We start from the raw sequence: 15,281 nt of genomic DNA, 5'->3' as shown, positions 1-15,281 counted from the left end.
TGTCCTGACTGAGTAAGGAAAAAAAAGTCCCGAAGAATCCCATTAGGGGAAAGTTTTGAAAAAGACCCAAATATAGCCTATTCATACACCTATTTATTATTTTTCTTACGTGAATAGGGTAAAGATTTAAACCTTTAGATATCACCATGAAAATGACTGAGTTGATTACTTACATCAAGACAAACAAAAAATGTATTACAAGTTTTTTTTTTTTTTTATTGTTTGTTAACATGGACAAACGGTGCATAATCTAATTACGTATGTGCTAATTTGCATAAATACCACAACAGATCTAAACACTGGGTATAGCCCGGAGAAAATGTCTTGTTGAATCTTGTTGACACATAACAGTAAAATACTTAATATTAAGGTCTGAATGGAACCCATTTAGGATACCCATGAGCATTAATACATGGCACTTTAAGGTACTTTAGAAACCAGTCTTTATACAAACCCAGTATACTTTCAAATAAAGAAAAAAAAAATCTAAATAAAAATCGTATAAAAAAGCAGTCAAAAAAATAATACATTTATAACTCAAATAACTAAAATCAAAGTAGCCTATGTAAATAAAACTGGGATGCTTTTCTAATATTATTGAATCAGTTAAATCTCAGACTCACTCAATAAAAGTGATTTGCTCTGATCTAGTGGCGGTTTTGACAGCAACTTTTTTGCCTAGTAACTGGAAAAAAAAACGTCATTATTGTCGATTAAAATAATGTATTAAACGTTTTTTTTTTTTGTGGAGGGAAAATGTCATTCTTTTATGACAAGAACCGTTTATGAATTAGTCAATTGCTTTTTATGCATTAGAAAATCAAGACATTGTTATTTGAGTAGCATGAAAAAACAAAAGGATTATGAATTAATATCTTATATCATATCTGCACTTTTCAACTCATCTGATTGGGCATTGCATCATTAGATCAACAGAGTCGTGTGTGATTGGCTGTAATGCTCAACAAAAAAAAAAAGTAAAAAAAAAAGTAATCTTGCATGCCATGTGAGCATCTACTGTATAACTGATACTGTAATGGCGCAACACTTTCCATTTATTTTCACATTTCATTTTGAAAGTGACAGTCGTAGATTTATTTTGATTGTGTATGTAGGGGGAATGTTTAACTCTATGCATTTTTGGAGGGAGCAGAGCAATGGTGTCTATCTATCTATCTATCTATCTATAACTCCAAACTAAATTCAGAGTTTGACTGTTGTAGAGGCCCATTAGACTCCATCAGCTGCCATTCTATGTACTATTTCTAATCCATCGAGACTCATTTTACATTCTCCCTAATATTTCTAAACTGAAAACCTTCAAACTTTAAAAAATACTAAACTAAAACTTGAACTATAAAAACCTTCAAACTTCAAGCTTTTAAAACTTCTTCAAACTTTCTGGCAAGGCTTTTTCATGCCAACTGTGGTGAGATCTGGTATTTATCTCATCCCCCTGAAGAACCCCTAGTATCAAAGTAGGTAGTCTTTTGCTGTCAGGTCAGATTATCACTAGCTTGTTTAATTTATACCAGTAAATCTAGGTGTGTCCCTTCACTCTCGTAAACAATAATCATTGACAACTACCTGTATATATGGATCAAATTCATGCTTACTCTCCAGCAGAATCGTTCCTGGATCCTTTGTTGTCTTTTGTCAGGCAAAGTATGATATAATGCTCTGTATATTACTTATAGAGCTGTCTTTAAGCTGAAGTAAGACTTAACAGTGTTTGTCTTTTGAAATAAAAAATTATTTAAACAAAAGGTAAAAAAATACTGGTTACACAATGATTAATATTTGTATATTTATATGAATATATTAAAATTCAAATAATTTCCTACACAGCGTAAAGTTTGTCTACAAACTTTTTTATCTAGTTCACAGTATATTCCTGTAGGCTATTTTCTTGAAAATGACAAATATAACCCAGAATGCATTGCTTTTTAAGGTACTGTTTTAATTGAAAATGGTATGATACTGTCAGAATTTTGCATTTTTTTTACTCCCAAGGGTTAACAGTGTATAGGATACTTGATAACATTTTGTTTTTGAATGCTTTAACAACAACCATTAAACATATAATTCCTAATCTAACACCTTTCACCTTTCAGTCAGTTCTGCTGACTACACAAGTTTACTACATGTACTGTAGAATCAAATATACAAGATTTATATAAGATCTAAAGTAGTATCATTTACATGTACAACATGATCGTATATCACACCCCGTATCCTCATATACTTTATGAAATATTCTGTAGATTACATGACTGCTCACATTTTTACACACATGCACATTCATCTTAGAAACCACATTCTGCTCAGTTGTGTATTGGCAAGAAAATGTAGCGGCAATTTAAAAGTTAAGCAAAGGCTTTTGGTTTCTGCATGAACACAAACTGTGTGACTTTAATGTAGATCAGGTGACTCTACAGAAAGTAGAAAGTGTCCGACTTCACAACTTCTTCATCACAATTCTGGAAAACATGCTGCATTTTTTTTTACATGTAAATTATCTTTGCATCTGAAAGTCTTCAATGATGCCACTTGGTTTGCCACAGAAGTGTCTTTCAAACAGTCAGTTAAATAAAGGTTTGTTACAGGTTTGCCACTACCAGTGAAGACTAGTTTGCAAATAACAAATGTACCACATATTAACATCACCTTTTTTGCAAATAAACTATTTAAACTACTTTTTTTCTCAAACTGCAAATCAAAGACCTTTAAACTTCTTTCATTTATACATTTAAAAGTATATATCCAAACTCTCAATAGCCTCCTTTTTTGTGCATTTTCTCCATCCATCTGGTATCTTACCACTCCCCTCAAATGTTTTGTTGTAGTGTTTTTCCAGATCTTTCTGGAATTTGCACACAAACCACTTCCAGTAGGGCAGCTCAGAGAGATCAGGGGTGATGCTCCACTTTGCAAATTCTCCTCCTGCTGTTCTGTATTGTCTAAATGGGACTACCTTATCTGAGGCATCAGGGTGAAATGATAGATTTTCGCTTGCTACAGATGATGTGCAGATCCAAGGAGACAAGTTTGTTGTATTCCTGAAAAACCACCCTGATATTCCATTCATTCTGTGGAAAGGAACACTGTGATCAGTGTGGTCTGATTTATCATCATTGTTTTGTTTATCATCATCATGGTTTTGTTTATCATCATCATGGTTTTGTTTATCATCATTGTTTTGTTTATCATCATCATGGTTTTGTTTATCATCATTGTTTTGTTTATCATCATCATGGTTTTGTTTATCATCATTGTTTTGTTTATCATCATCATGGTTTTGTTTATCATCATTGTTTTGTTCATCACCAGCATGGTTTTTTATGGTGCTGGTGCAGATGGCTTTACAGAACGGACACTGAACCCAACAGCACTTACAGAAGCAATCAATCAGAATCTCATCTGGTCTGAAATTGTGGTCCAGATTTACAGGAAATGTATTTGTGTTGAATCTACTGCTGATGTCAGACACTATAGCAGGAAGTTCTTGTGTTATCACATCTTTTAAGATGTTGAAATCCTCAACATCTTGATGTTTCACTCCACTGAGGTCTTGTTCAGAGAAGATCAGCTCAGCTGAGAGCTTCTGTGTGAAATTCTCCTTCCACAAACTGACATTTCCTTCGGTTTTTTTTACATATTCAGTAGATTCACTTGCTGCTTTTATTATTTTCTGCTGCAGGAGTTTAATGCTCTCCTTCATCTTGGGTAAAACACTGACACTGAACTTATCATTGATGTACTGACTGACTTCATCTCTGATGAAGCTCTCGAAGTAATCTCTGGGATTATGAATGTAGTTCATGTATTTGCCAAAATCCTTCTCTTTTGCCAGTACCTTCAGGATGTGTTTCTCCAGCTTTGATCTGTTTCCATTCAGTGCTGCAGAGTTTGATTTAATTTCATCTGTCAGATCTTTGGCAGTCTTCTTGTAGACGCTCTGCTCAATGGGCTCTTTAAGTTTCTGACAGATGATCTCACCAAAAATTGCAGCTGAAGCAGATCCATTGCAGTATTTCTGGAAAATACTATAGTACTCCTCTCTCTTCTTATCCAAATAGAGAACAGGATCATTGGCTTCCCTGAACAGTCTCTGTTGTTCAGTGATCATCTCTTTTTCTTTCTTAAAGATGGAGTAAGACAAATCCATGAAGAATTCATTCTTGAACACATATTTTACTCCTTCCTCATGTGCTGATATTCTAGCCTTGATGTAATCTGCAACTTGTTGAATGTAGCTCTTGTTGTAGCCCATCTTTGAAATGTTAAATGACTTAATCATTTCGTTTGTCTTCTGAGCAACATCTGCGACTAATGATCTTATTTGGGCGTCATCTTTTGGAGACAGAGTTTGAGTATATCCAAGTGTTTCTTTAACTGCTTTGTAAACACCCTTTACAGCCTCAAACTTTCCTTTTGTGGACGTTTTGTAAATAGCATAATCTGAGTAACTTGGCACAGTGAAAATGTTGTTGTTCTCACTGCTCTCGCTCCAGTAGTCTACAGGAGCACTTTCATACAGGTTACTGAGCATCTCTCTCACATCTCTCATTATATCAATGTCTTTGATTGCTGGATTGTCTTTGATGATCATCTTCATCCACTCTTTCCAAAACGTATCAAACTCTTTCTTCAGTCTTTCTTCATTGTTACCTTTGCCTTTGAATTGTAAGGCAAGTTCTTCACTCTTTTTATAGAGAGTGTCTTCATGCTTTTTCTTCTTATCATCAAAATCTTTCTTCAGGTCTCGCTGCTGAAGAACCTCATTTAATTTCCTATTTGTTTCTCTCACAATGTTTTCCTGAACATCCTTAATCTTGAGGTCAAATGATGTTTTCCACTGAATCAGCATTTCTTTATCTGTGTCTTTCTCAAAGAATTCTGCCATTGATTTTTTCACTTCTTCACTTGTCTTCTTCAGTTCTCTTTGAAGATCAGTTTCCTCAACCTTATGAATTGCTTTACTTCCTATTTGGTTGTGCAGTTTATTCTCAGTGTCCATCATGGCGCTGCGAAGACTCCAGGACCACTTGCTGTATTCAGTCTCCAGTTTCCTGTAGGCTGAAATCTCCAGAGAATTTCTGAAGCTGAAGACGAATCGTTCATTCAGTAAAGCCTCCCAGAGATCTTTAATACGATATTGTAAGTCTTTAGACTTTATTCCACCTGATTCTGAGGCATGAGATATAATAGTCTTCTTGAGGTCTTGAATATTCTCACAGTAGTTTGGGTTTGGTGGTGCCATGGGTGGGCTTCCCTCCCAGAGCTGAGCAAAATACTTCACATTATTCTGGACATCAAATCTAATAATATCACTGAAACGATCAGCATCATAGACTTCATCTTTAGCAGCGAGTTTAGTCATCTCATCCAGTGTCTCCTGCAGTCGTCTTCTTCCCTCCATGTTTTTCTCTCCAGCTGTGACGTCTGAGACGTTCTGATGCACAAACACACATCTGGGATTCAGTCTGACCTTCTTCATCCTCATGAGGGCCTGAACAACAATCTGAAGAACGTCCTTCATCTCAGATGGGTTTTCTCCAAAGATGTTGATCAAGGTCAGATGTCCAAGACCTACAACAAATGTGGCCAATTCATTGTCATGATGTGTTGTTGATCTTCCAGCCAGTTCTAGAGCACGAAGACCCTCAGTATCAACAACCAGAATATAGTCAGATTTCATTTGTGTTTTCATCTCGTCTGAGACTTTGACCAGCTGCATGAACGCTCCTCTGGTGCACCTGCCGGCACTGACGGCAAACTGGAGTCCAAACATGGCGTTCAGCATGGTGGATTTCCCAGAGCTCTGAATCCCTAAAATTGACAGCACAAAGATTCTCTGGTCTCCCAGTTTCTTTACGAGTTCATCTAGAACAGCAGAGATCCAGATCAGAGGAACATGGACAACATCTCCATCCATCAGCTCCAGTGGAAATCCAGAGATCATCATCTCTGCTGCAAGACTCGGGAGAGAAGAGAAGTGAACCTGCAGGCCTTTCTTGTTCTCCTTCACAGATGAACATGATTCATAGATCTGACCGATCTCCCTCATGATGTGCTCCAAACCAAAGCCTGCAGCCTGAAGATCCTCAGATATTCTCTCAAGTTCAGTTTGTTCAGCTATGAGTTGTTTAGATTGATCAGCTATGAGTTGTTCAGATTTATGTTTCTCTTTCAGTTTTAAGACTGTTGACCACTTTTCATCATATTTGTGATGTATAACAGAAAGATCAGCTGATGTATATTCATCCAGGAGGTTTCCGAGCCACTTAATGAAAAACATCTTCTCATGTTTATCATGTGAGTTCATTTGTCTAATGAAGAGCTTCATAAACTCACTGATGTTAGATGCATGCTGCTTTTTACGGATTTCCTTCAGGTCTGTTTGTTTTCTACTGCTTTCCATTTCTATTTCATCTCCTCGAGGTCGGTGTAGTTCTTTGTTCTTCTCACTCCACTGATGCCACAGTTTTCCCTGATGAGGCAGAATTGATTCTTTGATTCCTATCAGATCTTGCTTCTCCAGCAAACTAATCATCGACTGTGCTGCTTCTCTTCCTCTTCTGCAGTCTTCATTATCTTTCTCATCTACTCTGATGTCTGAGTGTTTGGACAAATCTTCAAGTCTGAAAGTGGAAGATGATTCTGAGAGACAATCATTTATAGCTCTTCTGAGATCTTCAGATACTTCTGATTGATTTCTGTCTTTCATTCCAATCTTGTATTTTCCTTTGCCTGTCTCAATCATAGTAGATTCATCTTCAGTGAAAAGAAATATGAGTGGCTTCGTGTTTGAGTACAGGTTTTGGATTGTTTTTGCACTTCTGGAATTCCTGTCAAGTTGTGCTAGAAGGACAACATTGACTGAGGACATTTCAGTGAGGATCAGCTGCTGTTTCTCATAGTCTCCTGCATCACCGTGTAGATTACAGAACGCAACACAGTCACTGAATTTATCCTTGTTTTTCCCAGAGGGGCAGAACCAGGCGATCTCCACCACTCCATCCATCAGGACTCTGGATCTGCTGCTGCCTGGGCAGTTCCTGTGGAAGAACGTGTTGTGTTTCTCATTGATCAGACTGTTCATCAGCTCAGACTTGGATGAAGACACAGAGTCAAACCTGAAGAATGACACCATTGGAGTTTGTGCCTTGTAGATCAGCTGAGTTTGACTGGTGGTTTCATCGTTGGGGTTTCTCGTCTTCCAGCTCTTGTTGATTTGTCTGAATGTCCAGAGAGGAAACTCAATCTGTTGTGTGAATGGATTAGGAACAAGCAGAGGCAGAGCGTACTGACACTGAGACAGTTTAGTGACCATCAGCTGCTTCAGGAAATCATCAGCACAAAGAAACACAGCCATCTGAACATCCATCGGGTGAATTTGATCAGATCGATTCGTTCCTTTGTTTGACAGAGACATTATTTCAAAAACATCATGAACATTTTCACTCCTGGTTTTCAAGGAGTCTCCCTGTTTTGTTTGATCCTGTTTACTGGTCTCTTTAATGTTGATGTATCTTGCTCTGTAGTTCATCATCAATAGTTTTTGAAGGAAAGTCTGAACCAGCTCTTCCTCAGCACAAGACTCATTGGACTGTAAAGAATGTGTAGTTATCTGAAGAACATCTGCTGGTCTCAGGTTATTGAGACTCCCGACTTCAAGATGAAGTTTGTGAAACAGATTATTCATTTTTTCCATGTCTTTGTCTTTTTCACTATTTTCCTGTTGTAGATTATTCATTTTTTCCATGTCTTTGTCTTTTTCAGTATTTTCCTGTTGTAGATTATTCATTTTTTCCATGTCTTTGTCTTGTTCAGTATTTTCCTGTTGTAGATTATTCATTTTTTCCATGTCTTTGTCTTGTTCAGTATTTTCCTGTTGTAGATTATTCATTTTTTCCATGTCTTTTTCAGTATTTTCCTGTTGTAGATTATTCATTTTGTCCATGTCTTTGTCTTTTTCAGTATTTTCCTGTTGTAGATTATTCATTTTTTCCATGTCTTTGTCTTTTTCAGTATTTTCCTGTTGTAGATTATTCATTTTTTCCATGTCTTTGTCTTTTTCAGTATTTTCCTGTTGTACATTATTAATTTTTTCCATGTCTTTTTCAGTATTTTCCTGTTGTAGATTATTCATTTTGTCCATGTCTTTGTCTTTTTCAGTATTTTCCTGTTGTAGATTATTCATTTTGTCCATGTCTTTGTCTTTTTCAGTATTTTCCTGTTGTAGATTATTCATTTTTTCCATGTCTTTGTCTTTTTCAGTATTTTCCTGTTGTAGATTATTCATTTTTTCCATGTCTTTTTCAGTATTTTCCTGTTGTAGATTATTCATTTTGTCCATGTCTTTGTCTTTTTCAGTATTTTCCTGTTGTAGATTATTCATTTTTTCCATGTCTTTGTCTTTTTCAGTATTTTCCTGTTGTAGATTATTCATTTTGTCCATGTCTTTGTCTTTTTCAGTATTTTCCTGTTGTAGATTATTCATTTTGTCCATGTCTTTGTCTTTTTCAGTATTTTCCTGTTGTAGATTATTCATTTTGTCCATGTCTTTGTCTTTTTCAGTATTTTCCTGTTGTAGATTATTCATTTTTTCCATGTCTTTGTCTTTTTCAGTATTTTCCTGTTGTAGATTATTCATTTTTTCCATGTCTTTGTCTTTTTCAGTATTTTCCTGTTGTAGATTATTCATTTTGTCCATGTCTTTGTCTTTTTCAGTATTTTCCTGTTGTAGATTATTCATTTTGTCCATGTCTTTGTCTTTTTCAGTATTTTCCTGTTGTAGATTATTCATTTTTTCCATGTCTTTGTCTTTTTCAGTATTTTCCTGTTGTAGATTATTCATTTTGTCCATGTCTTTGTCTTTTTCAGTATTTTCCTGTTGTAGATTATTCATTTTGTCCATGTCTTTGTCTTTTTCAGTATTTTCCTGTTGTAGATTATTCATTTTGTCCATGTCTTTGTCTTTTTCAGTATTTTCCTGTTGTAGATTATTCATTTTTTCCATGTCTTTGTCTTTTTCAGTATTTTCCTGTTGTAGATTATTCATTTTTTCCATGTCTTTGTCTTTTTCAGTATTTTCCTGTTGTAGATTATTCATTTTGTCCATGTCTTTGTCTTTTTCAGTATTTTCCTGTTGTAGATTATTCATTTTGTCCATGTCTTTGTCTTTTTCAGTATTTTCCTGTTGTAGATTATTCATTTTTTCCATGTCTTTGTCTTTTTCAGTATTTTCCTGTTGTAGATTATTCATTTTTTCCATGTCTTTTTCAGTATTTTCCTGTTGTAGATTATTCATTTTGTCCATGTCTTTGTCTTTTTCAGTATTTTCCTGTTGTAGATTATTCATTTTTTCCATGTCTTTGTCTTTTTCAGTATTTTCCTGTTGTAGATTATTCATTTTGTCCATGTCTTTGTCTTTTTCAGTATTTTCCTGTTGTAGATTATTCATTTTGTCCATGTCTTTGTCTTTTTCAGTATTTTCCTGTTGTAGATTATTCATTTTGTCCATGTCTTTGTCTTTTTCAGTATTTTCCTGTTGTAGATTATTCATTTTTTCCATGTCTTTGTCTTTTTCAGTATTTTCCTGTTGTAGATTATTCATTTTTTCCATGTCTTTGTCTTTTTCAGTATTTTCCTGTTGTAGATTATTCATTTTGTCCATGTCTTTGTCTTTTTCAGTATTTTCCTGTTGTAGATTATTCATTTTGTCCATGTCTTTGTCTTTTTCAGTATTTTCCTGTTGTAGATTATTCATTTTTTCCATGTCTTTTTCAGTATTTTCCTGTTGTAGATTATTCATTTTTTCCATGTCTTTTTCAGTATTTTCCTGTTGTAATGATGGTGTTGATCAGGACGGACTCCTGATTGTCCACAGTCCTTGTTTCCCCTGTTGATTAAGCAAACATTTAATTTATTTTGAGAAATAACTTTTATACGGAACAAATATACAGTGGAGAAAATAATGATTTGATCCCGTGATGATTTTGTAAGTTTGCCCACTTACAAAGAAAGGAAGGGTCCGTAGTTTTTAAGGTAGGTTTATTTTAACTGATAGAGACGAAATATCAACAATAAAATCCAGAGAAAAACACATTATATAAAGGTTATAAAATGATTAGCAGTTGATTGAGTATTTGATCCCCTACCAACCAGCAATAATTCTGCCTCCCACAGAGTGGTTATGTGCCCATGTGACACAAGATCTCTGAAGATCTCAGCAGAGGAGGATTAAACAACTCCACAACCAGCATTACCAGCTTTACTTATTACTAACCAGACTGACTTTATTTCTGTTAGTAGTCTACAAAAGTTGTTATTGCGAACTAAGAGAGGTTTAACTCTATTTCATTTGAAGTCACCATAACTGATTATTGTTTACATTAGTTGGGCTCTTAACTCTTTTTATATCTTTTGTATGTTTGACCGGTTTCTGTTTTGAAGTCTTTAAAAGTGCATCCATCCATGATAAAAGTGCTCCACACGGCTCTGGGGGGTTAATAAAGAACTCTTGAAGTGAAGCGATACATTTGTGTAAGAAAAATACGCAAGTCGACTCACGCCAAAAGAGTAACACTGGCGATGTATGTCGTAGGAGTAGCGTAAGCTGTGACGACTCACGCGGTTCAAACAAGCAGGGCTGGGCAACAAACTCAAGTTCCTCTGACATTTCTCTCAAAAAGTTCTCTATTTATACTTCTAATTCATGATTGATGTTTTGTTTTGCTCTATCCTCTGCGCTTTTGTGTTCGTCATTACGTTGTGCGTCAAGTTCAAGGGTTAGTCTTTCGCCGTAAATCGATGCGCACAGCTGTCTGTCAGTGCTAGTTATTTTTAAGTTTTAAATATGGATATTTTTCTTACACAAACACATTGCTTTGCTTCACAAGATCTTTATTAACCCCCTGGAGACATGTGGAGTACTTTTATGATGGATAGATGCATTTTTATGATGGATAGATGCATTTTATGGACTTCAAAACATTACAAAACTTGGAAGAGCCAGGGCATTTTTTAATATAACTCTGATTGTATTCGTCTGAAAGAAGAATGTCATTTACACCTAGGATGGCTTGAGGGTGAATAAATCATAGGCTAATTTTAATTTTTGGGTGACCTATCCCTTTAAAAGCCCTTTCACACTAAACTTGACGCAATAAAACAAGGCGAATCGCTGATGAATGGAGCTTTCACACTGAACGCGAAACTATAGATCTCCTTCGGCTAATTCACGCAAGGTGGCGCTGATCGACTGCATTTTTCCTTACACTGAAACCCCCCAAAAGTTCAGCTAACTCATTTCATTTGAGGACACAGATTACCTTAATTTGTTTAATTTTAGATATACATTGCAGTCAAGAAGTTAAGTGATTAATTATGTGAAAAATTAAGTGATTAATTAAGTAATGACAGAGCATTAGTGACGAACACCTGCTGTTAACCAGCAAAATTACAGTAAAATAATAATAAATAATTACAGTAATACAGGCTATGCCACATTAGAAAGTACACGTGCATAACCTAACTTATGTAATTGAATCCATATTGTTTGTAATAGTATCTATCCAGTGTGTTATCGTGAAGCACAGCCATGAGGTTTTGTGGCAGAACAGAGTTTGCTGGCAATGAATACAGTAAATGATTTTGACTATTTGACTGAATATACTGTAGTGGACCTTTACAGATGAAGGTTGAGTTACAGTAATGACAACCATGTCTCTACCATGTTTACAGCATCACATGGCGTAATGTAAAATGCTGTATTTGATGCCGCCCGTCTCCCTTCTACTGATGCATCTCTGATCAATCTGATGTTTTACAGTCATCGACTGTTTCCTCTCCCTTATACTCTATTCTGCTTTACAGTATTTGCACAAATGGCAAATTTCTCTGTATCTTTCTCTCTCTCTCACACACACACACACACACACACACACACACACACACACACACACTTTGTACATCATCAAACAAGTTCTATAGAAACTGTATATTGAATTAATATCTATAGAAATCTATAGGTGTGCCAAATGATTCATTGATTAAAGATTACGATCAGTTGGATTAAATAATAGACAAATGTATTAAACTGAACAAGAAGAGATGCAAATCAAAAGTTTGATAGTGAGAGCTTTATGAAAGGCTGTGACTGTGAATGAAACATTTATGTAGACGAAACACTTATTTTGTGTTGTGAAAAGGATACTTTGTGATTTTGTGAATTGTGCTAACACAATTGAAAACATGATGAAATGTTTGAAAAAAGAGCACTTTTGATGATCTGTTGTGATATTAGCACTAAGAGTTTGGAAAATGCACACCTAACTTGTGAAAATAGTACCAAAGCGAATAAAAAAAAACGGTAACGCTAGATTTTGTCATATAAGTTACAGACATGGCATCTGAAGACCATTTCTAATTTTTCTCAGTTATTTTGCTTTATTACCAGACTCAATATTTGGCTCGTTCTTATATAGTAGAGCACGTTCGCACATGCGCAGTCTTCAAAAACGGTGCTTTAAATCTCTTGACAAACTAAAAGACGTAAATTACATTTGTATGTATTCTAAATAAATAACACGGGTTGTTCTGAATGTCAGCTTGCTTATTTTGCTAAAGATAAGGATTTATTCAGTCTACATCTCATGTAAACTAGAAACTATGCTTTTAACCACAGCTCGAGAGCTGTCGTTCCAACCACACAAGTTTGAGATGCTGTTTGCAAACGTTCGTTGGGACGATGGTTTCGGGAAACACCAAATCGTTGAACTATCTGATAACGACGGAACTTGCGACCATAGCTGGCTAACGATGCTTTCGGGAAACGCACCCCAGACTGACTTTATTTCTGTAAGACGTCTACAAAAGTTATTGAGAATTAGCAGAGGTTTATACTGTATGATGATGATATATTGAGTTTCATTTGATATTACCACAATGGTGATCAGTGTTTGCTTTAGTTGGGTTCTTGACCCTTGATTTTATAACATCAATTTTACTATGTGTGCTGTTACTAAATTTAATAAACTATGTGTTTATTTTATTGCAATCAACAAATGATAACAATTAGTAAAAGACACAGTTTTAAAGCTTCGCAAGGTGCAATTTATACGACGAGTTGAAGTTTGCTGTGCTTTATATAGGCCTCCATGAAGTGAATGCCTGCAATCATTCAGTCATTGATGAATGCATAAAACGTGCAAATTAATAAAAATATTATAAACTCTACGAAACGATACACAATTGTAGTTTAAGTTCGCGCTGAAATATATTTACCTTTTTTGAAATAATGCATTAAACCTGCTGAGAAACGAGGAGCGTGGACTAAAATGATCAGATGCGCATGCCCGGGAAACTCATGAATATTCATGTAGGCTCCGCCCACTGCCTCTACAGATGCACAACTCACTTTTGCTCCACATTTCACATTTATCAATGGTGCAAAAGGGAGAGCGCGCGAAACTTGTCACTTGTAAGCGAAAAACAGTGTTTGAGACTCGTCGCAGCAGATTCAAGCAGTTGTAGTTATGTACTTGTGTTTGTGCTAGAAAAATATACAAGACATTTGTGAGAAAATATTCTACAAGTGTGCAACTCTCATCGGATGAATCCACATACTAATTTGCGGATGAGCAAAACTTCTCTGTGACTTCACATTTTTTGATGCGGGTGTGTGAATGCGTTTTGCACCATATTCACTGCAGCAACTTGTAGCAAATATGAGAGCATACGAGTTTCTTAATTTGTGATTTGTAGAATAGGATTTGTCCATCTGCAGTGAAGAATTTGAGAAGGTGTAACTCCTGTGTTGTGTTTGTGGAAGAGAAAAAAAAGTCTACAAGTTTGCAACTCTTAAAACATTTCTCAAATTTACTAACATGTGTGGCTATTCTCTACAACTACAAATTTCACTGTCACAGATTCACAGGCGTTCAGTTGATTTGCAGCAAAAAAACCTTCATAGGTTTGCATCATTGCTCAGTAACGGTGTGTGTCCACTACAGTGCTAAACTCCACTCAGTGCCGCTGGCAATGCTGTAACGTCTCCGCTTTGGGGTGTGTCTGTTGCGAGTGTGTTTAATCTCTGTTTTTTTTCAACACACACACACACACACACACACAGTATAATCATCAGAGATGCACGCGATTACATTCGGAAATAGACAAGCTTTGTTTCCAAATGATCCAAGCAAATATCCTGTCAATTTTACAAACTTTTATAAACCCAGCCAGTATAATCACAATGATAACATCCAAAATGAAATATTTATAACAACTGCAAAGCATCTAATTTGTAAACAAAATGATTTACGCACTAAATCTAGCATTTAAATTACGGCACATTTGCACATTTTTAGACAGACGTCACATCCCGAACCTCACAGCAATCTGCAATTGTAGTTATTTGATCAATTATCATCTTTACGTGGGTTGTGCATTGGCACGGCTCCTCAGTGCGGAAGAATCTCAAAAATCACACACACACATTCCAGCATTGCAATCTTGACATTGCAGCCTGTTCATTATAGCCTTATTAAAATATAATAATAAAATAGTCAACCTAACATATAAAAATTACACTGCTCTGTTTAAATAGTCAGTAAGTACAATTCGTACCATTCACAGTAAGCACCGCACATTTTTGCGTGTGTGAAGAGGATGATTTTTTTCTGAGATAATTTTTTTTCTAGTAATAATGAGTAATGAAGTCAAACCTGAGTGTGGAAGTCTTCCCTCTCTGTATCTTCAATTCGGTTAGGAGCCGCAAATGAATGTTCTCTGGCTGCTGTGTCTATTTATAAGGTTGTGACGTGGAATGCTGTTGTCTTTTTTAATTTTTTTATTCATGTGACACGGAAGAAAGAAAGTGAAACTGTTTTAGTGTTAGTTGTTTTTGTGTTGAGGATCTTGCAGCTGATTTGAGCTGAGGTTAACTCTTGTATGAAAATGTTTCTCTTTTTTAGGGGTTCAAGCATGAAGTGCTGAAAGACTATTGTAATTGACCGTTCGCAAAGACCCGCCCCCCTTAGTTACTGTCGCCACGCCCGACAAGCTACGCCGCTCTCATGCCCACTCCATGTTATAATGCAGGTAAAATACATCGTGGAGCAGAGAGCAGACTGACAACACGCTGACAGACAGGACAGACCAGGTTACTTTTCGGTTACTTTTGATAGTAAACATATTAAACAAAGGCTCACCTTTCATATTTGAACATTTTTAAAAAGAAATGTAAACAATAAATACCGTTTTGTGGGTTTTTT

General features: G+C 35.7%; 1 protein-coding gene across 1 annotated transcript; it reads right to left on the bottom strand.

Annotated features, from left to right (window-relative positions):
• Nucleotides 1-1,954: 1,954 nt before the first annotated feature.
• On the bottom strand, nucleotides 1,955-14,811 carry LOC311290894 (interferon-induced very large GTPase 1-like). The gene is made up of 2 exons (XM_084409637.1): nucleotides 14,733-14,811; nucleotides 1,955-9,907 (listed from the first exon to the last, which is right to left on the bottom strand). Exon 2 carries the CDS (start codon nucleotides 9,827-9,829, stop codon nucleotides 2,750-2,752), a length of 7,080 nt encoding a protein of 2,359 aa, XP_084265763.1. The 5' UTR covers nucleotides 9,830-9,907; nucleotides 14,733-14,811; the 3' UTR covers nucleotides 1,955-2,749.
• Nucleotides 14,812-15,281: the final 470 nt, after the last annotated feature.

The sequence above is a fragment of the Rutilus rutilus genome, assembly GCF_951802725.1.
Source record: "Rutilus rutilus genome assembly, chromosome: 5".
Taxonomy (NCBI): domain Eukaryota; kingdom Metazoa; phylum Chordata; class Actinopteri; order Cypriniformes; family Leuciscidae; genus Rutilus; species Rutilus rutilus.
Note: the sequence above shows the minus strand (reverse complement) of the source record. Positions and strands in the feature narration are given on the sequence as shown.

Coding starts and splice junctions, on each gene's coding strand:
- LOC311290894 (XM_084409637.1), bottom strand. CDS start 9,829: ATGGAAAAAATGAATAATCTACAACAGGAAAATACTGAAAAAGACATG.